Source organism: Lonchura striata, chromosome 1 (genome assembly GCF_046129695.1).
Source record: "Lonchura striata isolate bLonStr1 chromosome 1, bLonStr1.mat, whole genome shotgun sequence".
In the NCBI taxonomy this organism is placed as follows: domain Eukaryota; kingdom Metazoa; phylum Chordata; class Aves; order Passeriformes; family Estrildidae; genus Lonchura; species Lonchura striata.
This window is the reverse complement of record NC_134603.1, coordinates 62274974-62302078: the sequence shown is the minus strand read 5'-3', so window position 1 is coordinate 62302078 and position 27105 is coordinate 62274974. Positions and strand designations below refer to the sequence as shown.

At 42.0% G+C, this 27105-nt stretch overlaps 2 protein-coding genes across 2 annotated transcripts in view; both read left to right on the top strand.

Moving 5' to 3' along the window:
- The window catches only part of GALNT12 (polypeptide N-acetylgalactosaminyltransferase 12), a 44508-nt gene extending 32527 nt beyond the window's left edge, over positions 1 to 11981 (top strand). The window contains exons 8-10 of the mRNA XM_021528650.2: positions 2680 to 2793; positions 8929 to 9084; positions 11425 to 11981. Of these exons, the coding sequence (XP_021384325.2) occupies positions 2680 to 2793; positions 8929 to 9084; positions 11425 to 11562 (408 nt within the window). The 3' untranslated portion in view covers positions 11563 to 11981. The remainder of the gene's footprint in view (positions 1 to 2679; positions 2794 to 8928; positions 9085 to 11424) is intronic.
- A 7576-nt stretch (positions 11982 to 19557) lies between these two features.
- The window catches only part of GABBR2 (gamma-aminobutyric acid type B receptor subunit 2), a 453073-nt gene continuing 445525 nt past the window's right edge, over positions 19558 to 27105 (top strand). The window contains exons 1-2 of the mRNA XM_021528727.3: positions 19558 to 19651; positions 20454 to 20763. Of these exons, the coding sequence (XP_021384402.1) occupies positions 19581 to 19651; positions 20454 to 20763 (381 nt within the window). The 5' untranslated portion in view covers positions 19558 to 19580. The remainder of the gene's footprint in view (positions 19652 to 20453; positions 20764 to 27105) is intronic.

Sequence of the window (27105 nt, the reverse complement as noted above, 5' to 3'; positions counted from 1 at the left end):
TAACATAATGAAGTTTTAATGCCAAAAATCTGTTATTGATTGTGTGTTTACAATGGACTTTATCAAACTAAGAATTTTTAATAGAATGCCATCTGTATTGTGTAGTTATGTGCAAGTGTCCAGATATTAGGAAACAATAGATTTAAATATTTCCTAGCAGTAAGGGTTAAGATCTATGGCGAATATCTTGACAGCTGGTGCTTATTACCTATCTCAGCCTCCAAACAGTAGTAACTAAATGGCATGTACAGTGACGCCAGCAATGTTTCAATGGGAGGCAAATGCTGTAAAAAACCACTGCCAATTGTCCTGCATGGGTACATTGTTTTTAGAGCTGAACGATTCCTTTCAATGGCAAGGTGATCAACATTTTTTCTTGCTTCTTTTCTCTAATGCAGCATTCTGCACAAGAACTAAGGTAAGTCACAGAAAAAAATTTGTTCCTGTTGCATGACTTGTTTATGGTGGATGAGGGAATAAACATAACTTCAGAATGAGTGGATGATCACTGTTTTGATAGAGTTCTTGCACTCCTGCACATTAAAAATATTTAAAATGTATATTCTCATTTAACAAGAGAAAAATATTTCACAAATTCTCTCATACTTTTTATCTGCCTTGGAACAGAGGGTAGGTTTATATGGTTTTGTTGTTGTTTTTTTGGTTTTTTTTTTTTTAATAAATGGTGCTGCAGTCAGATTTTCAAAATTTTCTCTGTAATTTCAGATCTGGTAATTTAAAAGCTTAGAATATACTATTCCTACTAATTAGGTCTTGAATACCTGTTGGGCTTCCTAATGAAATATGGGCATATCTACCAATGTCTGACAAAATAAAAGAACCAGGTGAAACATATGGACCATGTACATATAGGAAGATGTCGGCATGTATCACAAACATTTGTGCATGAAAAAGAAAAAGGAGAAAACATACATGGTAACATCCTGGAGCACAGCCTCATTTTCAAACCATCTGAAATGAAGCTTAAGTTTAGTAAGCTTTTACACATCTTTTTGCTGTGTGTATTTGGGCATTGAGTAACATGCATATGGGAGTTACTGTAGTTCTGGTGGTGCAGGGCATTTTCAAACAGATTGTTTAAAATTTCCCAAAAGGGAGCTCACACTTGAGCGTGTGCCAGGGCCTGATGACAAAGAGCACTAGTGAAGTCATTGGATTGCCTGGAAGGGCACCATGGATAACAGCTTTGCTGCCCTTGGAGCCAGTAGACAGGCAGAGTCATATGTTATTAAACCTATTAATGGGAGACCCTTTGGTTCTGAAGACAGCTGCTGACAACAGCAATTCTAGAGATAAAATTACCATTTTAAGTGGTTATGACTTTTAAGTTGATATTTCCTGATGTAGAATGTAGAAATATGAGAAGCTTATTTGGTTTATGTAGTTCCGTGGCAGTGTTAAAAATAGTCTGTGTGAGACACTCTTCTTTCCTGTTTTTCTAAGTGTAAGTCTTGGCTCCTATTAAGAAGGTAAACAAAATATTTTCTTTTGACTGTTCAAGAAAGGTTGCAGTGGTCTAATGTGGGAGTGAGCACAAAGCAGTGGAAAGAAGGTGTTGGGTAGCATTAAAAGTAGAAGCTGGCAAAGCAAACATATGTAGAACACATTTAATTTTCCAACTTGTGTGGTTTGCTCTGTGGTGGGTTTAGGCCCTGCAGGGTTTGTCTTGTTTGTTTAGTTTTAGCCGCCTGCAATCCCTATGTGTCCACTCATTTTCCACATTAAGAACTCAGGATATGATTATCATGACTAGGGAAGAGCAGTGAAATTACACCTTGCTGAACTAACTCTTCTGAGACTTACTCTGCCTATTCTTTTTGTCTGTGATATAATTACACTCAGTACCAGGGGCATTCAGCTTCTTGTTTACAGAACCTATTCTGCTCTGTGTGTTTTCAAATTTGGTTATGTGGCTAATACCAGGAATCAGTGGTTATGTGATTGTTTAAATTTTTTTCAGTTACTTTTGCCTCCTGAGTACTAAATACAAATCCTTGTTAACTAGCCTATTGTTTTTAAAATTAGCTAACTTAATATTTTAAATTTTATCTAGAAGTTATGCACCTCTTCTGTCAGAGATCAGCAACAAGAGTAAAAAGCATTTAATATCAGACCTAGTGTCTCTTTCCAAAGATGTATTTTGCCCACTTTCAAGATTTCTGATCCTAAAATCTGTCTGCTTGTTCTGCCTCAAGAGGGTACTGGAGTCCTTTTGAGAACAAATTCTCTTAACGTTTCCCATTTGACAAACTGAGAAAAGTATGTAGTCATCTTTTCATAGGAAAAGATTGAACAAGTAGATCCTGGGGGAAAAAGACATGGCAGACTCTTTTATTCTGCATGAGTTGCTGGCTTGTTGGGTTTCAACACACTTTTTCATAGTTTTTACCCACTTCCTTTGCAAATACATTGGAACACAGTGTCATTCCTAGGGGAAGCCATGATGTCTGGCTGCTTCAATGCTCAAAGGCAAGATGGTCCAGTTTTATTTGATATTAGTCTGAGAGATGTTACCATTGCATCCCTTTGATCTATTCCAGTTGCTTTGCACTAGCTTTGGGATGGATCTCAGAGCCCAGCAGGATGGGTGTAGAGTGACTACAGAATATGTTCCTTACTTTAGACTAATATTTTAAAATATTCTTTTGTTTTGTTTAGCTGAAGAATAGAGGAATGGAAAACTTCTGCTTTGATTATAACCCTACAAATGAACATCAAATAACTGGACAGAGGGTCATACTCTACCCATGCCATGGCATGGGACAAAATCAGGTAAGAATAATGTTTTATTTTCATTTTCACTAACACTTAGGGTTGTAATGTAAGGAAGTATGGTAAAGTCATTGCAATAGGGCTTAGAGAATGTGTTGCCACAGTAAGGTGATCTTAGTTCGAGTTTTGATTTTTGCACTAAATGATTTTTATTTTGATGTATCTTCAGGTCAGATTTTCTTCATTCTGAGGATGTGTCTACCCAGCCCATACCTTTATTCCTTTCCACAGAGGTCATTAGCAGGGGTTAATAGCACATCAGTGCAGCTACAGTGCTCATAGGCTCATCTCCAAAACCCCTCTCAGCTTTTGTCTGTCCATGCCTCCAAAGCCCTTAATCTTAATAACACTGGAATTCTCACCTAGTTCCACCTGAGTCTGTCATCATGTCTCTTCCTCGTGGTGCTTGTCTAGCTACCCAAGAGGTTTTAGACCACGTCTAAAACATGTCCTTCTACAGAAATGTCCTCTTTGCTTGGGCTCCATGTTCCAGGAGAACGTGGGTTCTCTTTAACACTGTCATTCTTGCTGTCTTGTTTTTAACTTCTGAAGCTGAAAATGCTGTTTTCTTACTCCATGTTGAGTGAAACTGTGTGCACCAATTGTTGGTTTTGATACCTATAAGCTTCTCTGCATAATGCCATGGTAAAAGTGTTGTGGGGCACTGTGTGCTACGCTAGAATGGCTGTTTTTGCATAGTTTTGAGTGACTATCTTCCATTGAAGTTTGATGTTTGATGACCATTGAAGTTTGATGTTTGATGTGGGGCACATACTTGCCTGTCTATCATGATTTTTGGCTTCTAACTCAGATTAGACTAAACACAGTACTTGAGATATGGTCTCATCACTGCCGAATACCAAAGGTATCATGATACCTCTTGTACATAACCCTGTGACAGCTTGGGTGGCTTGGCTGTTTAGGTCCTTTTTTAAAGAAATGAATCCAAACATTCAGTTAGTATTGTTTTGGAAAAGGGAAAACAAAGTTTGGAAAGAAAGCAGAGATGTTACAATTAAGCAGTCTTTATCTGCTATCATAACTCTGCTTTAAAAAAAAACATAAAAGCACTAGGAATGTAAAACAAGTCTGTATTAAGGAGGAAGCTTCTAATATGAATTGCACTTTACCTAAGAAAGGGGAAAGAAAAAACAATGTACCTCAGATCTTAAAAGGAAATAGATTTGTTTCTGATAAGTTTATTATTTGCCTTAGGTATTATAACTATTATTTAGTATTATTTATTAGCTCATGTCTGGTTTATGTCTTAAGTTTCATAATATTTCTCTCCTTAAGGCAAAGATGCAGTGGAAGATGGGGGGGAATCTTGTATCATAAAAGCAAAAGGATCTCAATACTGGCAGATGTATGCCAATTATGCTAAGCCCCACCTCACCCCTTCTACTCCCTCAGTTCAGATTCTTGCCCAAGTTCAGAACACTTCTATAGATCTATAGAGAAGTTAGTAATCACATAACCCAGTCAAGTCACTTTAAGAAACATTTAATGTATAGGATTACATGCTAACATGCCAAAGGTATTTATAGATTTATTTTTTTTTCTTTGAGTTGCAGATTACAGAGAGGAGAGGGGTTGCATTTTTATTTTGCATTTCTCTGAACAAAAAGAGTTAGCTTAAATTTTATCCCTTCCCCCAAGAAAGAATAAAGAAATAAGATGAAAGGTGAAAGCAAAAGTACAATTTAGAGAAATTGTCATTAGATGACATTTTTACAGTTATCCTTTGTTTAGCTAGCACTAAGAGATTAACAGAATTTACTGCAAGATATCACATCACTGGGTATTAATGCTCTTCCATCTCTGCTGCTGTGTGGTGCATCCGTGTACCTGCAGTAGCAGGCACTGGCTGAAAGCAGCGACACTCTGGGAACTGTGCAAACCGCTCCCTCTGCTGGCATCCAAGCAGCAGGAGGAAGGAGAAATGGAGAAACCACCTGACTGCAATATAAACCAGTAGAGGAAAATATGAGATTACTCAAGAGAACTGCAGAGCCTGAAGAGGGAAGGCCAAGCACAGGAAATGGGTAAAACAAGATTAGTGAAATGGGCAAAAGGCATGGGAGGGCTGGCAAGAGCCATGGAGAAAGGGCCAAGGTGACAAAGTAGTTTGTGACAGAGGTTGAGCAACAGGTAATGAGCAGGGCATGTGTGATAGAGGAAAGAGTAGGGCAGGGACTGAACCAAGCAGAGTCATTTTAGTGGAAAGGTGCAGGGTTACCGAATGTGGGAGCTGAGATACCAGCTGGCAAAGGGGGGTGTGAGTAGGGTGATAGGCAGTTGAAAGAGAACAAGTGGGCAACAGGAAGAGTTGTGGGTGGGGAACCAGAGGAAGACTAAAATAAGACAAGATGCAGAAACACAAGTGAGGTGGGAAATGAAGCTGGGGTTGCTGGACTTGTCGCTCCCTCTTCTGGCTCACAAATAGCTGTGAAACCTACCAGCAGGACATTTCTCTCCATTTCTTTCCCATCCCACCACCTTCTTGACAGTCAGTCTGAAAAGGTAGCAGGCTGTTCCTTGCAGTATGAATTCTTTGGCAGGTGACACTGTCAGGATCAAAACAGTCAAATCTTCCACATTTACATCCATCACTGTCTGCTGATGAAATGATCCTGGCAAGGTCTGGTCATCCTCTAGTATCAACAACCCTGGAGTCTCAGAGATGTTTACTGACAGCAGGCAGCCTTTAACTTCTCTTTGGCCCCTTGGAAGGGAATCCACCATCCTAATCTCCAATTCTTCCTGCCTTTTTTCTGTGAGTTTGTTCTCATCACTCCACTTATTACCTATATAGAGTTTTAGCAGCAAGCCCTCATTCCAAGCTTTGCTCCCATTTCCTGTCCCAGACCACAGGCAGGTGGCTGTTTATGTAGGGGACAACTGCACAACTTTTTTCACTGACAGCAAGTCTCCACTTAGTGGCCTCTGAATATCTGTGTGCACTGTGCCAAGAGGCGAGAGCACTGTGCTCTTGGTTATTTATAAGGTCCAGCACCAGCTCCTCTTTTACATCTCAGTGAATAAAACTACTCTCAGAAAACTAAAGTTCCTGGAAGTTTGTTGGTGTTCTTTCTTGAATCCACAGTCTAATTTAGAGGGTTTCTTTTACTCCTTTTGTGTGAATATAAGAAAACTAACTGGAGTTGTTTTTTGTTTTTTTTTTTTTTTTTTTAAATTTGCATGTTCCTTATCACAAGAAAGTGAGGATAACACTGCAGTGTTAAGAGTTGAGTGTATATGGAAGAGAGGCAGGAAATACATGAAACACTGGCTACTGATCTCTTGTACCTCAGGCTGCTTATGTTTTGTGGGAGTATCTGCCCCACAGAGGAGAATGAACAGCTTTGAAACTCAACACCAGTAAAGCCCTTTGCCCTTCTGGATATGGCTGGGAAGCAGTAGAGAGGGCATCAATATGTGATGGCAAGAAATCAACCTAATGTGATAAGAGGATGGGAATACACTGACTGAAGTGTTCTTCCCAGAATTCCCACTTGGAGCTGATACATTTGACATAAACAGTGAGATGGAAACAATGAAGTTAGCAAAGCCCTTGGGTTTTCAGCAAAAATAGAGAATCAGACCTGGTAACCTCTCTGCTGGTTCTACCCGTCAAGTGAAAACTTTTTCCTGTGTGCAAAACAACAGTAGCCAGGCACAGAGAAGAATGAGAGTGTGTTTCAGGATCCAGTGAGGTAGCCAAAATCTGCTGCTGGACCTAGTACCAGAGAGACATTATGCAGCTGAGGCATATTCTTTGATTGTCCAGAGGCCAGAGACACTGGGTAAAAGGCCTCATCAAGTTTGCCAATAGCACTTAAGGGAATCTACTGATTCTCAGAAGAAAAGAAATGCAGTAAAGCTACTAGTTATTGGGCCATGGATTAGTTTGAAAATGCTTCATTTCTGCTGACAGAATGCAAGAAAAGAGAACTAAGAAACACTTTACCTTTTGAGGAGGAAGATATTTATTTCCTGTATTACTAGAGCTTGGAAAAGATTAAGCCTGAATATTTATTCAGTTTGAAGCAGTGTAGGGTAATGAACTGATTATGTTCATTGGGCAAGAAGGCAGGAGTTCTTAGTTGTTAGTACTATAACCCCATCCCTTAAAGTTATCCAGAAATTGCTCATTTTTGGAATCTGGTGCAAGTCCTTGAGAGATCATTCAGGAAAGATATCAGTAGTAAGAAGTGCTCTGATCTAGTGGCTGCTTCATTTATTCTTGATGCATCTGGTACAGTCAGCAGCTTGCAGGCTTTCACTTATAATACAAATTGCTAAGGAGTTATTATATCTAATAAATCCCCTAATGAGCAAGGCTCTAAATATGGCTTTGTGAAAGTGGCAGCTGTAAAAAGTGTCCATCCACACACAACTGGGCAGAACTGAGGCTGTTTCTTTATTCACAAGCCATAGGATTAAAATGCATGTTCTTGTAGCTCACTGTGGTGCCCAAAGTAGTGGGTTTTCCACGTGTTAATCAGATACTGAATCTGGGAATAAAGCCAAAAGGCCAGGGACTAGCTGCTGCCTGTTAGGGTAGATAATAATAATAGGACCAATTCTCACACAATTTACTTTTGTTATGATAAGATTTTTTTTGCATAAGACAAATGTAAAGGTAGTGCAACCTACATTGTAGGAACAGATATTAGCAATAGGTTTCCAAGGAAAATCATGGTCTCTGGGGTCTTATGTGAGCAGGGAACTTCAAACCTGATGTTGCTTCCTCAAAACACTAATTTCCCTTTGTGGCTTACCACAAATGAATGGTGGCGAACAGGTGAATTCTGGGGGGGCAGGGTGGGAGGGGGTCAGTCACTTGCATCATTGCAAAAAAGCCATGAGGCTCTGCAGGGTGATGCAGTGGGCAGCACCGGTCAGTGTATGGCTGGGATGGCCACCTTGACAGAAAAATTCCTGACTGTGATAACAGGAGGGCCAGATTTCATGAAATAACTATTATCAGTGTAGTCTAGATCAGAGCTCTTACACTTGGAAATGGATGGCTGCAGATTTTGTAATAGCACAGTCCTGTTTATACTGAAACTCCATTTCCAACTCCTCATCAAGGTTATGAGCTCTGGTTTTTGTGGTAAGTTCTAGTCTGTACATTTCTGAATTGGTACAAGCCGCTTCACAAAGTCTCCGGGGGGGGGGGGGGGGGAGGGGGGGGTGGGGTGGAAAACAAAAGAGGATTCCTTCTCTCCCTCATCCTTTTATTGGTCTCTGCTAATGCAGCTGTTCTATGGGTAATAAGCAATTTTCTGATGTTTATAAAACTCTCCTCTACTTTATTGAGTATAATCTAAATCAGATCTAAACACACATCCGTGCACTATAGTCTTCTAAATTATTTATAAGCTTACTAAATACAAACAACTCTCCAACTCTGCCACTCTTTAATGAAGTCCAAAAGTTGGCAAATGTCCATAATAAATATAAAATTTTAAGGAAGTCTTCAACCATAACTGCTACAGAAGGCAGGAGTTTCAGAGCATATTTATAACACTTCTGTAGAATATCGTGCAACAAGCAAAGATAGTCAATTGTCTTTAAGAAATTTTTTTTTTCATTTTTAAAAGCAGCTGTACCTATTTTGATTCAAATAATATCTTACAATTTTATAGAACAAAATGTTTGTCACCATGCATCCTTAGTACCGGAAATGATCATTATAACTGGACCAAAATGCATTTGAACTATGCAGTGAGGAACTCCTTAGTTAAAAGTAATATTACTTTGTGATGACTGAATTAAGAAGGCATAATGTCAGACCAGATCCTGTTTCCCATCCTATTTTTAAGAGGAGCCTAGAATGTGAAACTTAAATATTGCAGTTTAATTTCAGAAATTCTTTAATGCTAGAATGCCTGTTTTCTAGGACATTTAAGTGCTACAAGATTAAAGGAATGCTGTGATGAGATTGATTTTCTGTAAAATAGTAAGCAGTAGAAGGACCCTTGAATATTTCTGGCAGAATTTCCCTTCACAGCAGCATCTTTTATTTGTAAGCCTAATTATAGTTTCTTAGTGTATGCTTCTTTATAAATACTCTCTGTGTACAAATGAAATGACTGCTGTCCTTTGTTTCTTCTCTTGGGTTTGTAGTTTTTTGAGTACACATCCCATAATGAAATTCGTTACAACACACGACAACCAGAAGTCTGCGCAGCAGTCGATTCAGGGACTGACTACTTGACGATGTACTTGTGTCAAGAAAATGCCCACAGTGTTCCTGAAAATCAGAAGTTTATTTTCAGAGAGGTAAGTGTGCCTGCTTGTGTTTGCATTTGTTTTTTTTTTGGGAGTGGATGGAAGGAGAATTGTTGAATTTTTAAAATTTTTATCTTACTGCATACACATGGTGCAAACCACAACACTGGCTAAGGTCTCTGGGATAAATAGGGTGTCTTGGCTTCTAATATCTGAGCACAGAAACAGGGTAGCAGACAAAGAGTATTCCAGTCATAAAGAACAGGAACATAAGAGGAAGGAAAGCATCCTTGTTAACATCAAGGAGATTGGGAACATTCTTTCTCTTGCATGTCACCCCTACTGTCTTCTCATGAGATTGAGATGCTTCAATATAACCCTTCCCCAGCCAGTCATATGGCTGGCCTACTTCTGCTCTCTTTTCATTGACTTATTTCCCAGTATTTATATTACCATATATCCCAAATACTTCACACACCACCATTTCTTTGTGTTCTTTCCTGCTTTTAAGCAACTGCCTCTACAAGATATTAGAAAACTTGTGTTTAGAAGTTTTGAATCTGTAAAGAAACTCCTGGATGCCTGAGAGAAAATAAGCTGGATGAAAAATGATGGCCTTGGTCAGGTTCTGGAGTGTTGTTATTTGGCTAAGGGAAAAGGTCACATAATATATCAAAATGGTATATTTACATAATGTGTCTGCATAATGCATCTAATCTCTACAGGCTCCATGGCTGACAAATGTCACACTTCAGTACTACTACCAGTGATAGGTAGCAGGGTAAATGCTAAAAAATAAGATGGAAGTTACTGTCCGCTCCCTAAATCTAGTCCAGACTGAAGCTCATAGTGATATTACTAAATAAAAATGTTTAAAAAGTTTACTTTATGAATGATGTTTCATTTTTAATGTTGTCTTTTAACAAAATTGCTCAGCCATAAACATTAATCCCTAAAATGATATATATTGAAGGATCTTCTGTTACTTCAAGAAGTAATCAAGAAAACTGAAATTTTCAAATCGAGAAAATGAAAAAAAATTGAAAAAGTTATGGAATGCACCTGTTTCCACTGTATTTCTAACCATTAATTTTAGCATTGAGACTTCAGGAATTAGTTTAAATGTTCTTTCTCATGATCACTTTGTGCCTGTGTGTGATTTGAATGTACTGCTCTGCTCCAATTCCTTTTCTGCTACTGCACTAAATCAAAACCACTGGTCTCCACCTTTCAAGGTGGGTGATGGGTGAGGTGTCAGCACCACATTTCTTTTGCTTTGTGCATAGTAGTGTCAGACAGCTGTCCTTATGGATGGAGCATAATCAAAGATTTGAACAGCCTTCCCAGCAGCTTGGAAAAAATTGCATTCTTGCAAACAGAGTCAAAAATGAGTGAGATGGATACTGATTAATCTATTCTAAAATTTGAATTATAGTGATAGAAGCAAGAAAGTAATTCTGCAGCTGAATCTGTCAGCAAGTCTGTAGCAAGCACATACTGCTGGGCATCAGGTGCTGCAGCCCAGGATGCAATTAAGTGCAACATTCCTGATGAGGGATTGAACAGGCTTCCACAGGAGGCAGGGCTATGGACAGAAACAAGGCATTTTGCTTTCAAAACTGCCTTGAGAATGCTTGCATGTGGGAGTGTCACCCAGGCCAAGGGGATGGCCTCAGAGCAGGGCAGTCCTCCATGGCTGGCTATGCTGCCCTTTTGCAGCTCACTGTCCTAGCTGACAGTGCCCTTGATTGGAACGAGACACTTGAACTGGAGATAAACATAAAAAAAGGGCCTGAGATCTCAAAATATGTTCTCTAGGGAATTTGACTGTGTAGGTCTGTCAGACCTTACACCTCTGAGGCAGCTGTACTGCCTTTCAGCAAAGCAAGTGAACGCCACACACATCAGCAGGCAAGGGGCACACTTAGGTATTTTTACTTTTTCCACCAAAAATACAAAGAGACAGGAAAATTTCTTGCTAAAATATTTCCAACGTTTACGCTTAATGAACAATATTTACCTTTTACTTATGTGATATGCAATAAATTTATACATTTGGGTAATGCTTGTGCTTGGCTTAGTTCTTTTCTGCCATATTCTGGTCCAGTAAAAAAAAAAGCAATGAAAGCAAATGTTAGCACATCCTTTACAGGCTGAGATGCCATTTCATGAGCCACTCTAAGCAATGCTGATGTCAGTTTATGTAAATTTAAAAGCAGGATCTTTTGATAAATTTTCAGGCATCCTCAAGTTAGGCTTTGCTGCATAACCCCATTGGAAGGATATATGAGATATTTATTTGTTGCGAATGTTTTCTGTGACTTTAAAACATAGTGATATGTCTGCAATTTTTGAGACCTGAAAAGCTAACTTTATTTCTGTCTTTTGTAGGATGGTACCTTGTTTCACCCACAAACCCAGAAGTGCATACAAGCTGAGGGAAATGCTTACAATGGAAACCCAGCACCATTGTTACGACCTTGTAGCAACTCGGACTACCAAAAATGGTTCTTCAAAGAAAGAAGTTGATCCAGATGGTGTCTAGGATATAGCTGAATACAAAAAAAAGTGTTCTTTCTAGTCAGCAGTTAGTCAGCCTTTTGAAAATCTTATAAGTGATATATTTTTGTATGGAAAGAACTGCAATTAGTTGACAAGCCTTGGATCTCGTTTCCTGGAGCTTTAGAAGGCACTAAGTATTGAGAGCTTCACAAAGTGCCACAGAATCTGCTCCTTTTTATTTGGCAGCTACATAACTGCTTCTGAAGTGTCTTAGGTTCTTTACGCAAGTGACATTTTTTTAATCTACTGTGTGGAAGTAAGGCAGTCAAAAAAATTGCACTAATGTTAATCTGCCAATAACTTAAAATGTTTATTTTTCTACTAAAACATTCTGCAGTTGGGTCTTTTAACAGATAGTAGTTAATAATTATTCTTGTCTTTTAAATACCAAGAAGGTAAATGTAGGCCATATTCTGCCCTAAGTATCTACCACAAAGCCTTCACTGAAGACAGTGTGGATTTACACATAAAGGCAGAGTATGTCTGCATGTTTTTGCACAAATAACAATCTAGATGCATACAAATTGCACATGCTTGACAATACTGTACCTTAAATGGTCTGACAATTTTAGATGTTCATGGCACTTGACAAGTTTCTAATCATGCTTAAGATGGGTTTGGGAGTAAAATGGGGATTTTCTCATCTTTCTTAAAGGCAGAAGGCAACGATATTTAAGGGTGATGCTTTGGGAAAAGCTATTTAGGTTCATATAGGCCCAGCTATGTGGCTGTGTCCTGGAATGCACAACCAACTTTAACATTATGTGGATTTTCATTGTGCATAAAACTTCCAAGATAAGACCTACCAATAATTCTTTTGTAAAAATTTCAAAATTACAGTTAGAGAAAATGAATCTTAAAATTTAAGTGTTTAAATGATTCCTTTAAAAATGAAAGCTATCATATCTTAAAAATGGCTTTGCAACTGATTTCTGTGAAATTCAGCTATTATTAATAGAAAAATTCAGATATTATTAATAGAAAAATTATTGTCTTTGGAGTGAAACTTGCATTTTTTTCTGGGAGCTCCTTTTAGATTAGTTGACCCTGCATGTGGTCTTGTTGAACACAGGGGGTGTAATCTACAGCAGTACGGGATGGTTTGTGCCCTGGTGTGTGGGATCTGCCTTGCCCAATGATGAGGAGTGTGTGTATAGCAATGTACATGGGCACTGACCATCAGCATCACCATGTTGATTAGAAGGGTTTCAGCTCATAAGAAGAGTTTCTTTCCCTGTCAGATAAAGGAATGCTTATGTGTAGAAGGATGAAAACGTCAACCTTTTAACCCCCAGAAGTCTGAGCATCTGTTTTGATTAGTTTGGTGTGTGTTTTGTTATTTGCTTTTGTTCATGTTTTCTATAAAAAATGTATAGCCTTTCCTTTGAATCCCCATAAGCTCATGCCATTTTGGCATACGTATTTATATGATTGGGGTGTAGGGGGGGGGGGGTTCTGCCTGTAGGAGATACATGTATAGGTTCTTACAAATCTTTCTTACCCACGTAGATAGAATGATTTTGTGAGCACCTTTGAAGTTTTGTCTCTGTGGGCTGGACTGATGAAACTGATGTTGGAATTAATAAAATGTTTTGGGATTCAGTAGAATGGGAAATGTCTTATCAACTATTTTTTTAATCTTGTGGTCAGTGGTTTTCATTTAATAATTTTGCTGATCTCTTAGGCCCAGATCCCTACAGCACTTGGGAGAAGACAGCTTTATTTTATGGTGTCTCAAGTCCTGTTTCCTGAACTCAGTAATGCTTCTGTTCACCTGGTAGCAGCAGTGGTTTATACTTTGGGGAGCCACAGATCAAAAGTTAGTGGCTGCATAAGAGAACAGCAAGAATTTTCTATTAATTTCTGCTTTGCCTCCTTGACTGCTGATTGAACAATGTTAGTAACTGATAAAAGCCCAAATACTAGAATCACAGCCAAAGCTTCCACTGTCCTCCATTCTCAGGTTTTCTTAGTCTTGGTATTTCAAGATTTCATCATCAGATGGTGGTATGCAAGTGAAACTTAGTAAGTGGAAATTATTTTCTATACATCTTTTCACTTTGCCCTTATTTAGAGGGAAGTATTGATGGTTTTGACTTCCTGCAGCTATGATGTTTTCATATATGCCAGCAAACCTGCCAGCCTGGCTGGCATATTTGCTAGACAAACACAGCTGAGTTCAAAAGCAAACACCAAACATTAGCAATGCCACCAGCTTGCTCCCTCTCTGTTGGCCTTTTAGTCCTTCTACTTATCATTTTTTATTCCTTGATAGCCTTTTCTTCTTCTCAGCTCACTGGAGTTGTATTAATGCCTGGCTTCAGGTTTGGAGGGTGAAAGATTCCATCAAGCATCTGAGTCATGAAGCACATCTTCAGACTTCCTTTAACATTTCCAGACTTCCTTTTGCAGGAGGTCAGGGTTACCTGCCGAGGAATGGACTGTGAGCTTCGGACTTCTCCTGAGCAGAGATGGGGCTGCATGTCTTATAGAAATGGAAAAATTGGAGGATTTCAGTCACAAATTAATGCTTGTTTCTTAGTCCTTCTATGCCTGTATTTATGTTTTTTTTTGTTTTTTTTTTCTTTTCTTAGAAAGCCATCCAGACTATAGACAGGTACCTAATTATCATATTTATTTGAAATTATTGGGTAATGATTTAGATTTTTTTTTCATTTATTCACTCACTAATTTCCTTTCATTTAAAAATTATGAGTCTTCAACATGGGCTAAAACTTACTGGATTTTCACTTCAACAAAAGACAGTACATGAACCTTCCTTCTAAGAAATTAACCACTAAAACCTCTGTATGTGTGGCCTTGTCTGAACCATTATGTTGGGGAATTACTAGAGCTTGCACAAATACCTGGGAACAACAATCATCATTGTACATGCATCAGTCAACATAAATTGGAAATAGTATTTCTTGCTGGCTCTGTTGAAAACAGAGACTCAAAACTGTGTTCAATTTTTGATATATTTATAGGAAGTGGTAAGATACACTGCAAGGGGAAATTCATGTTGGATGATAACACCAGGACTGATGAGATTGTGCTCCTATTTCCTATTTATAAAAACATCGGCACTTACACAGTGATAGTGCTTGGTTGGTAATTTAAAATCTGATGCTCTTTTAACTTCATTTGCCTCTCTTAAGGCCCTTAGATTTGGAGATTAAGTAAGCTGAGCTGTGTCCTGACACCCTGATATAAAGACAGCAATCAAGGTGTCTGGAGAGGCTGTAGGGTAAGGATCATGCAGTTGTGTGTATACTCTTGCAGCTGTGGAGGGTTTTTGGTGGTGTTTGAGAATGCTGTATGCTCTTGTAACAAATATGGAACTTTGGGCTAGGAAGTTAGCTGAGGTAGGTGGGAAAGCCCTTGGGAGGGAGGGAAAAGGTGGATGGGAAAGCTCCCCCTGTTCTGCTGAGGTGCAAGAGCACTGCAGTATTGTTACATTTCTCATTTACAGAGGAAAAACATTATGCCTGTACATGCAGTGCTAAAATTAATATGCCTAGATTAACAGTTTTCATTTTTTTAAATTCCACAATTCACTGATATTTTTATGAACAGACAAAGCCTAATTAGACCAGTCCCTGTCAGCACTGACAGGAATTGCATGGCTCCAGGATTTGCAAAGGTGGCTGGAGACAAAAACAGGGCAGGACTTTCTCAGTGATCTCTCCAAAAGTATTAAGATGAATATACAGGAAAATACATACAGGAAGTGAGTTGCTGGCCTAAGGGGCTGCATGACATATTTTGTGTAGCATCAAACCATCTCCCAGAGTAGGAGAGGACTTGCAACAGATGCAATTTATTTATTAGTGTTAATGGAAAATCAGTTCTCTGAGTTTCTTGACTTTATCCATGGTCTGAAGATACTTGCAACTGAAGAAGTGGTCAAGGGAGTCATACTAGTACAGATGCTTAAATGTGAAGTTAATTAGGTACTCTGATGAGCAAATATAAATATATAAAGAAAAAATTGTTAATTGTGCATAGGCTGTGAGAAGACTTAGAAGTAACTGAGAAATTGGAAGTGTTCATTAGCGGAAAGATATTTGACAGTGTTTTTACAGAAATATGGTTGAAGGATTCACATGATTGAAGCACAGAAATGGCTGGGTAACATGCCAGGAAGAAAGTGACATTTGATTTTCGAGTGAAGAGGTTTTACAGTTCTTGTGAACTGATATTTTAATCAACAAGGAATAAACAGAGGGTGTCTGATGTGGACCACCAAATGAGAATATAATGCCTTTTTGCCTAACAGATAAAGAATGTGTGCTGCTTCAGAGGATTTCATCCTAGGGAATTTATTTTACCAGTTCGATGGTAGCAAAACGTTCTGGGTATTTCTAAGAGGGAAAAAAAAGGCAGCTGAGCCAGTGCCTGTGTCTGACACAATATTTAATAAGCATTTTGGAGCAATTCTCCTTTAGGCCTACTTTTATTTAAAATGAGCTGTTACCTGGGCATCTGTTATTCATAAATGCAGCATAGTACCTAAGAAAGAAGAAATTTCTCAGTGCTGAGAATTGGAAAGAAGCAGGCTTTACAAAATATAACTGTAGCAGAGAATCATGCTGAAAACATATGTGAAGAATGTGAAACTTCCTTGCAAATTACTTAGGTGCCAGAAATAAAGGTTTTTGTGAAATCAGAAGTTGGCTTCAGTGTGTCTATTACACTATGATTTTTAATTACATTATTTTCTTACAATACATCCACTGTTTTTGTGGGGGGAATGGGAGGTGCTTGGGGTTTTTTGTTTGTTTTTGTTTGTTTTTGTTGGGGGGTTTTGATGCTTTTTACAAAAGGTGGAGAAACTGTCATTTTCATGCCTCACTGATACACAGGAAGAATTTTGAGAGGCTTACTTTAACTAATCCTCATTGTTCAATATAGTCTTATTTGCATTCCCATAACCAATCCCTAAACTGAAAAATAAAAGTTATTTTCTTAGTGTGAGGGTTTTTTTTGTTTGTTTGTTTTTGTTTTGTTTTATCTTTTTTTTACCATTAACGAAGAGCATCCTGTTTTACTGACAGGGAATGCAGCAACAAACAGATTAAAGTCAGAAGAACCACTTTGTTAAATACTGTAATTTGAAGTGCAGCTTTGCTTGGTTTAAACGATATCCAGCCATACTCCAGACCTCTGCAGACCTCTCCTAGATGCATTTCTTTGCCCTACCTCTCCAGCACTGGCCTTCCCTGTGCACTGCAGGGACACCAGTGTCAGCTGGTCTCTGCCTCCCACATGAGGGCAAACCTTGAACTTCACACTCAGTGAAGTTTCTGACCTGTACTGGGAAAAGCAAGGAGATGCATTTCAATCTTCAGCTAACAAAAGGACATTTGCTACTGCAGCAGTAGTAAAGAAGGATGTCAGGTGGTTGCTAATAATGTCCAAGGTACTAATTCTGTTGTAACACACAACCTGGCCTCAAGCTTTCTTTCATAAAGACTGAGTTCTCAAAAAGAGAAATTGCTTCCAAAACAACCCCAGCTCTTGGAAAGATGATGACAGTCCAGAGACAATGTGAGTGTGTGTGCTAATAAACTGCCAATATTGTAAAATGATCAAATTGATCCAAGTAGCTGTAGTACTGGTAGCCAAGTACTGGTGAAAATCACAGAATGATACAGTATACAAGCAGTGAAGAAAGATTTTCTGTGAAACTAATTTTGACAAACTTGCATAGCAAGTTGAGAATGGCAAAACATCATTTCGCATATGATATTCTGGTTAAAAATAGCATTACACAAAATCAATATGGCACCTATTTCTGTTGGCATCCTAGGAATGTTCTTGGTGTTATGATAATCAATTTTCTGGAAGAAAATGAGTTGCTGGAAAGTTTGCAGGTGACAAACTGCTGGCCAAATCACTTGTACAAGTAAAGGTCATGGTTTGATTTATTCTAGTGCAAAACCAAATGCACAGGAGTAAGGAGGTAGGTGATGCTTTTAGGCAGTGCCAGCAGGAATTGGGGGCAGAGGGGGCAAGAGCTGGATGTTCGTCTGGCTCTGGTCCAGGGGGTTTTCCAGATGCCTTCTGTCCCACCTGGGTCACCAGAAACTGATGTCTTTGAAGGCTGACCTGGAACAGAGACTAGAGAGAGTTAAATAATAAAGTAGGTATTTATTAGAAGGTCTCAATAGATACACCTTGGGCAGTACAAGAGCCCAGCCAGGGCTACACCCAAGATGAACCAAAATGATCACACAATGGATGTCTCTCACTTTTATAAATTCGGATCCATTATCTTATTGGAGTTTATTGTCCAATTACGGCTTTAGATTACGAAGTCATATCCTTCTTGTTTTTCTCTCTTCAGTCCACTGTTGTTTATGCTTTTGGGACTGAAATTTGGATCATTTGTCCTTGGTCCCCAGAGAGAAAAGGATTATTTTTTTTTACCTACTCTGAGGAGAGCTTACTATTCCCCAATATGAAGCTCAGAACTACACACTAAAGCAGTACAAAATCTGGAAAATACAAAAGCTAAAATCTGAGGCATCAAAAACATGGTGCAGATGATTTCATAAAGAGACATTCCTACAAGGACAACACACTACCTGGTCTTCCTGTAGGGATTAGGTTTCTCAATCTGCCAACCTGCCCAGCCTATGGAACCGGCTGGTACTGAGGGAGGTGCTGAGGTTGCAGCTTCTGGCCCAGTGCAGGCAGGTCACAGGGTTAGAAGGGCCAGTTCAACATCATGTGGAAAAAGGAGAGGTGCATTGGAAGTGCCTCCAGGAATGATTCTTGAGGTGAGGGAAAGTTGGCCTTGTTTTTTACAAAAGCAAGATGTGATTAATCTTAGCCCCTGTGGGTGGGAGAAGATCCCTGACACTACATTCCCTTAAGCCAATAAAGGTATGATGAGAACTGGTGGCTGGAAGTTGGAATAAGACAAATTGATACGGAATATGAAATACACCTTTTAGCAAACTAATTAATAATTGAAATGATTTATCAAGAGAAGTGATGGACTCTTCATTACTGATATCTTAAAGTCAACACTGCTGGATGTCATTCTGCGTGAAAGGCTGTAACGCAACAAATGTTATGAAATTACTGGTTGAGGGCTTTTGGCCCAAGGTCAAATCTTACAATCTTAGAATATATTAATCCATGAAAATTCTTTCCAATTTATTGCAGACATGCTGCCATTGCAGTGTAACATAAACTAGATGTATTAGGTTGATCTTCAAAGGCTTGCTTGGAGTGACCTCAGGAAATTTATGAATATGTATAAAAAGTGAGGTGCCTAAGGCAGGGTTAAGAAAAGTTTTTCATTTTGCCTGTACCCATACAGGTATGGGATCTACCTGAGATGAAACAGATCTGTGAATTGCTGCTCTGGGACTCTGCAGACCACGGACGTGGGTGGGCAGTGTGAACGTGTTCCCTGGGATGGGAGGATAGCCTGGGAGCAACGCAAAAAGCCATGGGCTGTCTATGGGCTATGCCCCACAGCCACTGTGATGTGGTGACAATTACTTGGGAGAACATGTGTGGAAAGGGCTCGCTTCCCACAGACTATTCACAGGGTTGCGACAGCCCTCGGGGAGGCTCAGAGTCCTGCCGCAACCTTATTTTTTTTTATTTGTTTTTGTTTTTTGTAATTTGAGCAGTGTCAGGGTCTCCAAAAACCCGCCAGTTCTGAGGGGAAAAGAAACCGGTTTAAAAAAAAAAAAAGCCCAAAAAAAACCACCAAAAAAACCCACCAAAACCCCACGACTTCTGCTCTAGCGAAACGCCCCGCTCCTGCGTGCCGCAGAGCTGCCGTGGCCCGGGCTGGCTGCGCGTGTGCGTGTGCGGGGTGCCGAGCCCGAGTGGGAGCGTGTTTGCGTGCCGCGTGTGCGCGGGGGAGGGCGGGGAGAGTGCGCGGAGCCCGCCCGCGCCGGGCCGCCCTGCCAGCGGGCTCCGTGCGTGTGCCGGGCGGGTCGCGCGTGGGGACAGCGCCGATGGGCAGCGGCCGCAGCTCGCACCTCCCCGCGCCCACCCGCGCCCGCCTTGGCAGCTCCACCTGGAGAAGGTGCCCGACCCACAGGCAGCGAACGCTGATGCCGTGAAGAGGGAGCGCGGTCCGGCCCCCGCCGCCGCCGCACACTTTGCGCTGCCCGCGGCCGCGCATCCTGCCCGGCGGCTTTGCCCGACCCGCAGGAAGGGCGCAGGCGGCACCTCGCTCCCGCGGCGGGGGCTGCCCCGGCTCCCGCGGAATGCGGCATTAGCACCCCCGCCCGGCTCGGCACCGCTCCCCTTCTCCGCCTCCCCGGCTCTAGAGGGGGGGCTTTTTCCTCTTCGGCGTTTTCTGCCGGAGCATCCCTTTTTTCCCTTTTCACCCTTTTGGAGGAGGAGGAGGAGGAGGGGGAAGGAAGGAAGTGTTCAATGAGGGCTGCTCGGCTACCCCCCCCGCGCCTGAGAGGTGCTGTCCCTCCCTGAGCGGAGAGGGTGGAGAGCTGCCGAGGAGGCAGAGGCAGGTCCCGCTCCCTTGCTGTGCCGCCGGGGAGAGCGGAGGAGGGTGGTGAGGAGAGTGTCTGTGTGTGCGTGGTGGTGGTTATTTATTTATTTATTGCTCCTGGTGGTTGCAGCTGGCAGACCTGGGAAGGAGTAGGCGCCATTGCCAGAAGGATTATTGCCAGGGGAGGGGAGGGGGGGGGGGGAAGAGAGAGGAGACCCCGAGGCTCCCGAGGAAGAGGAGACAGGCAGATCTTTCCCTCCCGCCTTGGCTTCTGCCGCCGGGGGATGCGCCCAGACTGAGAGGGGCTCGGCTCTCTTCCGCCGCTCAGCCCGTTCCCCCACCCTCAGTCCTCCTCCTCCTCCTCCCCATCCAGCAGCATGCATCCCTCTCCGCGGAGACCGGCCGCTGCCACCTCCAACCCTGCCATGCTACTGCTGCTCCTGTGCCTGGGCTGGGCGCCGCCGGGCTGGGGCTGGTCGCGGGGCAGCTCCCGGGGGACGGCCGGGCTGCCCCCCAACGCCACCACGCCGATCTCCATCATGGGCTTGATGCCGGTCAACCAGTCCGAGGAGGAGAGCAGGATCACCCAGGGAGTGCTACCCGCCGTGTATCTGGCCATGGATCAGATCCGCAACGAATCCCTGCTCAACCCCTATTCCCTGGACCTGCGGGTCTACGACACGGAGGTAGGGACCGCCGCGGGCCCCGCGCCGCCGGGCGCAGGGGGAGGCGCCGCCGCCCAGTCCCGGGGCGCTGCGGGTGCAGGGGCGCAAGGGCAGCGCGGACGCCCGGGCCGGGGCTGCGGCTGCCGGCGGGGCCGTGCGCGCCGCCTCCGAGCCGCCTTGCCCGCCCGGCCCCGCGGGCTGCCGGCAGATGTGCAGGGACCGGCGGCGGAGGGGGAGGACGTGGAGCCGGCGGGCCGAATCCTGCCCGCCCGGTATTACCAGGAGCGGCTGCCCCGGCAGCTGGGGCTCGCCCCACCGCCCCAGAAGCGCCCCTGTCCGGGAGTCGCCTGCAGCGCGGGGGTGGGCCCGGACGGGTGCCCGGGCGGCGGGGGCTCTTGTCGGTGGCGGTGGCTGGGATCCGCTGCCCTTGGCACGCACGTACACCGGTGGGAGGAAAGCTGCCTCGCCCAGCGAAGCCGCGGCCGCATCCCTGTGCCAGCCGCCACCCGCTCAGCAACAGATGCACACCGGGCGCTCCGCTCCCCCGCTCCGCCAACGGGCTCACGCCGCCAGCCCGGCTTATCCCATGCGGCGACGGGACGCGGAGGGCAGCGGTCGCAGCCGTAGCTTGAGGAGGAGGAGGGGAGGCTTCGCAGGGGTTCGCCGAGATTCCCCCCGTCCCTGCCCTCCGGCGGGAGCGGCTGAGCGCTCGTCCGGGGGTGCGTGGCAGGCGGGCGGCGGGGCGCGGAGGCGCTCGCTTCTCGGGAAGAACTAAATTTGCAGTGCCGGTTCCTGCGGAGCGCTGCCAGTGCGGCGGGATGCCTGCCCCCGTTCCGGAGCGCTGCCAGCGGCCGGCCGTCAGCGCTGGGAGAGCGGGGAGCCCTGCTGAGCGAGGAAACACGCTCCCTTTACCTGGGAGCGAGAGGCAGGGAGCGGGGCGAGGGCTTTGTGGAGCTGGTTGCCACTACCGCCCGCCCGCAGCTGCCTTTGGTTTTTGTCACAACTTCAGTACCTGTGTGTTTGCGGAGGATAGGCGCGGGTCCGGTACCGGGGCTCCCCTGAAGATGGCAGTCACTTCTTGTGTAATGCTGGCGGTCGGGGTTCGCTTCCAAGACAACCCCCGGTAAAGCAAGTGACTGCTGAAAATCTTGCCGGCTGTAATTTAAGGAAGCCCCTGTGCTCCCTTTAGGTTTCTCAGGTCCGGGGGGAACAAACTGAGAGCAGCAATGACAGGCTGTACTGTATCGTGACAGTGTTTCCGTCCCTAAAATGACTACCAAAGGCCTCTCCTTCCAGGGTGGCTGCTTTTTATTGACATAAATTTGTCATAGTGTTAAAAAAAACAAAAAACAAAAAACAAAAAAAAACACCAACCACTGAGCAGAAATGCATGGAGGGCAATACTGCTGAAGATGTCACTTAGGAAGGAGCAGGCTGCCATCCTGTTGTGTTGTGTGAACAAGACTAGATACTGACAGGGAATACAGGCAAGATCAACCTAGAGTAGCTGCTTGTTTCTTTAAAAAGATGAATCTCAGGGAACTCTGCAATTGTAATGAAAAGAATTATGGGGGATTTTCTGAATGGCATTACCTGTCTCATAAAGTGAGATGCATGTCAGGAAAAAATTCACAGGTTTCCTAATCCTGTTTTCATTACGTTAATCTATATTAGTTTTTCCTGTGGATAGAATTATTAAAAAAATAGGCATAGGAATTAGAGAAGCCTAGGCAGGATGTCCCTTCTTCTTACAGTAATATCTTAATAAAGAAGGTGCTGCACTTTATTGCAGTCAAAATATTGTGGCACTCTTCATAGAGATTTTGGGTTCTGAACTAGGTAGTTATCATAAAAATATTCAGGAAAAAAATTACCCTATTTGTTCTGGAATGAGTATCAGTTTCTTTAAAATTTTACTGTTAGTACTCCAGGGACATAAGAAATCAGGGTCATGTTGCTACCTTGCTGTGTTGCTTTAAATGCTTTTAAGAAATTAATAAATGCATGGTTATGGAATGCTAATTCAGGTGACCGTACATGTTTAGAGTACAGTTGGGTCATTATTGCATGCTTAATAGTGACAAGTAAATAAGTTAGTGTCCATAAAGAGTGCTAGATTGACTGCACCCAACAGAATGGACGAATGCCTGGAATAGCCATTAAATACCTAATGGCAGCACAAACTTTTTCAGTCGGTTCAGACATTACCCTTTTCCTTCAGTGCACTTACGATAAGCAGGAGGGTAGCTGGCTCATCATGCCCACTTGATTCTCAGCCTATTTTCTGAGACTGCCAATAAATAGCTATGCCTGAAGGGCCTGGATCCTTATCATTGCATAATCAGAGACCAGGGAGTAGTTCTCCCTCTCAGGGCTTCACAGGTGGTGCTTGTGACATTGTTGGCTCTTGAAAGAGAGAATGTAGAGCCTTGAACACATAGGATTTTTTAATAGCTTGAGAAATAATTGTAGTATATTTATAATGCTTAGGAAATGCATGGCAGTGATTTACTAATTCAGGTATTCTCCCTTGTGTCTCCAAAATCCGTCTTTGTTGCAGTCTGATCCTTGTATTGTAATTTTTTGTAATACTTTAAGTGCTTGTGAAAAACAATAATGAAAATAAACTAGATTGGTTTTTTTTGTTTTTTATTATGAGTTCAGGTTCATTCTGTCAGGATTGAACTGAATATTCTATCTGGCTTGATAGTTCTGGTTTGTATAAGGAAGCATCATAATGTCTTTACTTTCTGACCATAACATATGAAGAACTGCAGCGTGCCTTCTAAGGTGAACTGTTGTTTGTCAGCACTTGAACTCGTTAACCTTTGAGGACATGAGCAGCAGCTCGAGTGATTTTCAAAGCATTTAAATTGAATTAGCACTTAAGTGCAATGTTTAGTTTATGACTCTGTGAATTGCATCTTTGTTATGAAATATGACCACAAGTTACTTCACATACAAAAATGCAGAGGCTTCTGTTCTGGGTATTTTTTGATCTCTAAATGTGCTTTGAGTGTGATCATGATCCAGTGTATTTTGCTACTTCATGGGCATGTCTTTATCTATTTGGGCATTCCTATGCAGACTCAGTCAATAAAACAAATCTCATATGTAGGCATTTGCAGAATTCTGATCTAAGTGACTTTACTTTGTGCTGTTCATTTTGATGAGACTCTCTCTAGATGAGACTCTTGGGAAAAATTTCATAATTGTGTTATTTTAGAAACTCAGAAATGTATAAAATGATCTCTAAAGGGTATCATCCAAACCCCATTGAAATTAATGGCAGTAAATGCACTGATTCCAGCGGCCCTTGGACCAAGTCCTAGAAGTTAAGGGTGCTTGATAGCTTATGGCTTCATATCAACAATCATGATACAATAGTTCCTTTTTTTTTTTTTTCCATCCCTGTGATTGTAGCTTTAGTTGGTTGAAAAAGAAAAGAAATATTTCACAAAATAATGAAAGAAAAACATCTACAAGCACTGGATACAAGTCAAGGATTAGGAAAATTAGGATATTAGGAAAGATGATTTCAGTTTAAGCACCCTAACACACATCTGTTGGAGGAAAAAAGCAGAATAGCCCTAAAATAAAGAAACTAATCATTCTAGTGGACCCTATTATAAATTTCAAAAGTATTTGATTTGCATCAGGCAAAAACTGACCATAGAGTAACTGGAGGGAGAGGCATTGTGGAAGAAGGAACGGAAAGTTAATGGAAGTTGGATATCTGTCCTTCTACATCTGGACATCTTCCCTCAGATATGCACTGGATTTTCTCATTTCTTGTAGGAGCAGTGCTGCAAGTGGTGCACAGACAGTATGAGTTTGTTTTTAATTTAAACATGTATAGTCAAGAAAGCACTTGTTTATGAAAATCAAAGTGAGTCTGGACAAGCTAAGAAAAATCTTCCTGAAGTAAGTGGGTACATTATCACAAAGAGGAATGAATATTTGTACTGGGGGGGATGAGATTATTTAATTTTATCTAACTACGACAAGCACCTTGTAGTAAGCATGATATAATCTCATTTTTGTGAAATAAAATATTCTAATACCTTTAAATAGCGGGTTGGCATAGAAGGATGAGCTCTGAAAAATGCACAGGACTCCACAAAATCTGAAGGAAAATGTGAACTTATTGATATTTGATACATATTTGCCTTTTTCTATTCTGTAACTAGGTAGAAAGTGCCTTTCCTAATTTATCTGACAAGAAATTATAGTCTAGGTGTAGTATGTATAGACTTTATCTTTGTTTCCTTCTTTTTTACTAAAAAAGTGCACGTTTTCAGTAAAACTCTCAAAGCTTAAGAAAGGCCATGCACCCATCTGAGTCATTCTTGCCAGCTGTTATAAGTTTTAAAGCACCCTGAGCCCCCAAATAAAGATGCTCCTTCCAGAAAGTCCTGTCATAAGTGGTGTCAACAAAACCCACTCATGTCTTGTTCTGCAAGTAGGAGTGAGAGAACTGTTCACTTTTGCCAAGTATGGGGAACACATTCTGGAAACCGGAGAGCAGGTTTGTGTCAGTGGTACAGAATAAGGTGTCTGTCCACTGGAGCTCCACAAGGTGGTTCTCAGAGAGGGACAAACAGCTACTGTCTGCTGTCTGGAAAACTCCACTGTTACATAACAGGGCTGAGCAGGGGCACCCCTATCCCTAAAGAAGTGCATGTGATGTGTTGGTTAGGCCCTTTGTCTTAGGAGGCATTGATCCAAGTGCCTCCCTGGATTTGCAGGAGGAAGCACGATGTACCAATGTCAAGCGGGGTCTCTGGGTGAGCCCTGTCATGCTTGTGAATGCTCTGAGCACTAAATTGTCTGGAGCCATATTTTGATTTCTGGTGTTCTCATAGTGGGATAGGTAAGGCTGTGTTGTGATCATCTGAGGGTAACAGCTGAATACACAGGAGATGTCAGGGTCTGAAAGAGGGTCTGTACAGACCCTGTACAGACATTTGTTCTTGTATCATGAGGTGAGCATGTGTCTGGCATATGTTGAAGTAGCTGGGTAATTTCTTACCTTTAAATATTACTTAGTACTTGGGCTGTCTGATATTTGCAGAGAGCGAGGCATTAAAATGCACTACGCTGCGTGTATGGTGACAGTCACTGTCTGCTTTGCTGGCGACACTCTGCTTGGAAGGGACATCTTTAAATAGTCAGCGTCCCCTTTGACTTCCGAGTAACATGACTCCGTTTACGACATAACCTCCTTCTGCTGTAGAGTTTTGTAAACTTGGAGGGAAGGATCTAAAAGTTAAGTGTTTATGTTAATTCTGTGCTGGCTTCTCCGCTGATGTTAAGATGTGGGTGGGGAGAGGAGAGAAATCATGTATTCACTGCACCCACTCCTCTGGGTGCGGATCCCAGACCTGCAGAATGTATATCCTCTAAATATCTTTGCAAAGAGATTAAAGCCAGTTTCTGGCATATGTCTTGCAATTTCTTGTATAACTTATTCTATGCATACTGCAAAACACACCCTTATGGAATCTTTAGATTCAAATGCCAAACATGCTCCATCAGCACGGAAAAACTATTTTTTTGGAATAAATCTAGGAAATAGTATCTATTTGCATTTGAAGAAAGAGTAGAAAGGCCCTGTCCTCTTACATGGTTATCAGCCAGATTTAATTACTCAAGTTTGTGTAAAAGATGGGGTGTAATATCCTGATGATAACTGTGAAGAAAATATTTGCAAGAGGAAAGCAGAGAGGAAGGAGCTAGATGAGAGAGATTTAATGACAGCATTCACAAAGAAAGTTGTTGATATGCTATTTATATTGTTTTAATTAAATACATGTAACTATTTAGAATGACATCATGAATAGCATTGACTGTCAAGGCTGCAAAACACCACCTTGCATTAATAATCTGAATATGATGATACATGTGCATATCAAGCTTTGTTCTTTGCTTTCGATTTTATTGCTTTATAGACATTTTCATGGCATAAGGCGGAAGTATAATGCCTTTGAGCAAACTGGAGGATCTGGGAACCAAACAAAACTCAAGTGGATACCATTGCTATGATAGGAAAGGAGATATTTTTCCTTAGAAGGAACCATTGCATGCAGAGATCTGGCTCAAGGAATCAAGTGGTGATAGTTAATAGAGGAAAACCCCTCATGATTCCTTTTGACTTGGATAATTTTGGGGGCAGCTGGGGCAGAAAATATAGAGATCAGTGAGCACAGCTATGATTCAGTCTTGTGGAGATATCTGTTAGTACGCAGCAGCCCCATATATCCCAGGAAGCCTATTTCAGATTGTGGGATTCCAGACTGAGATGGTGCAGTGCACACACATCACAATTTTTCAGATTTATTTTTGTACTAGGAATCTTCAAAC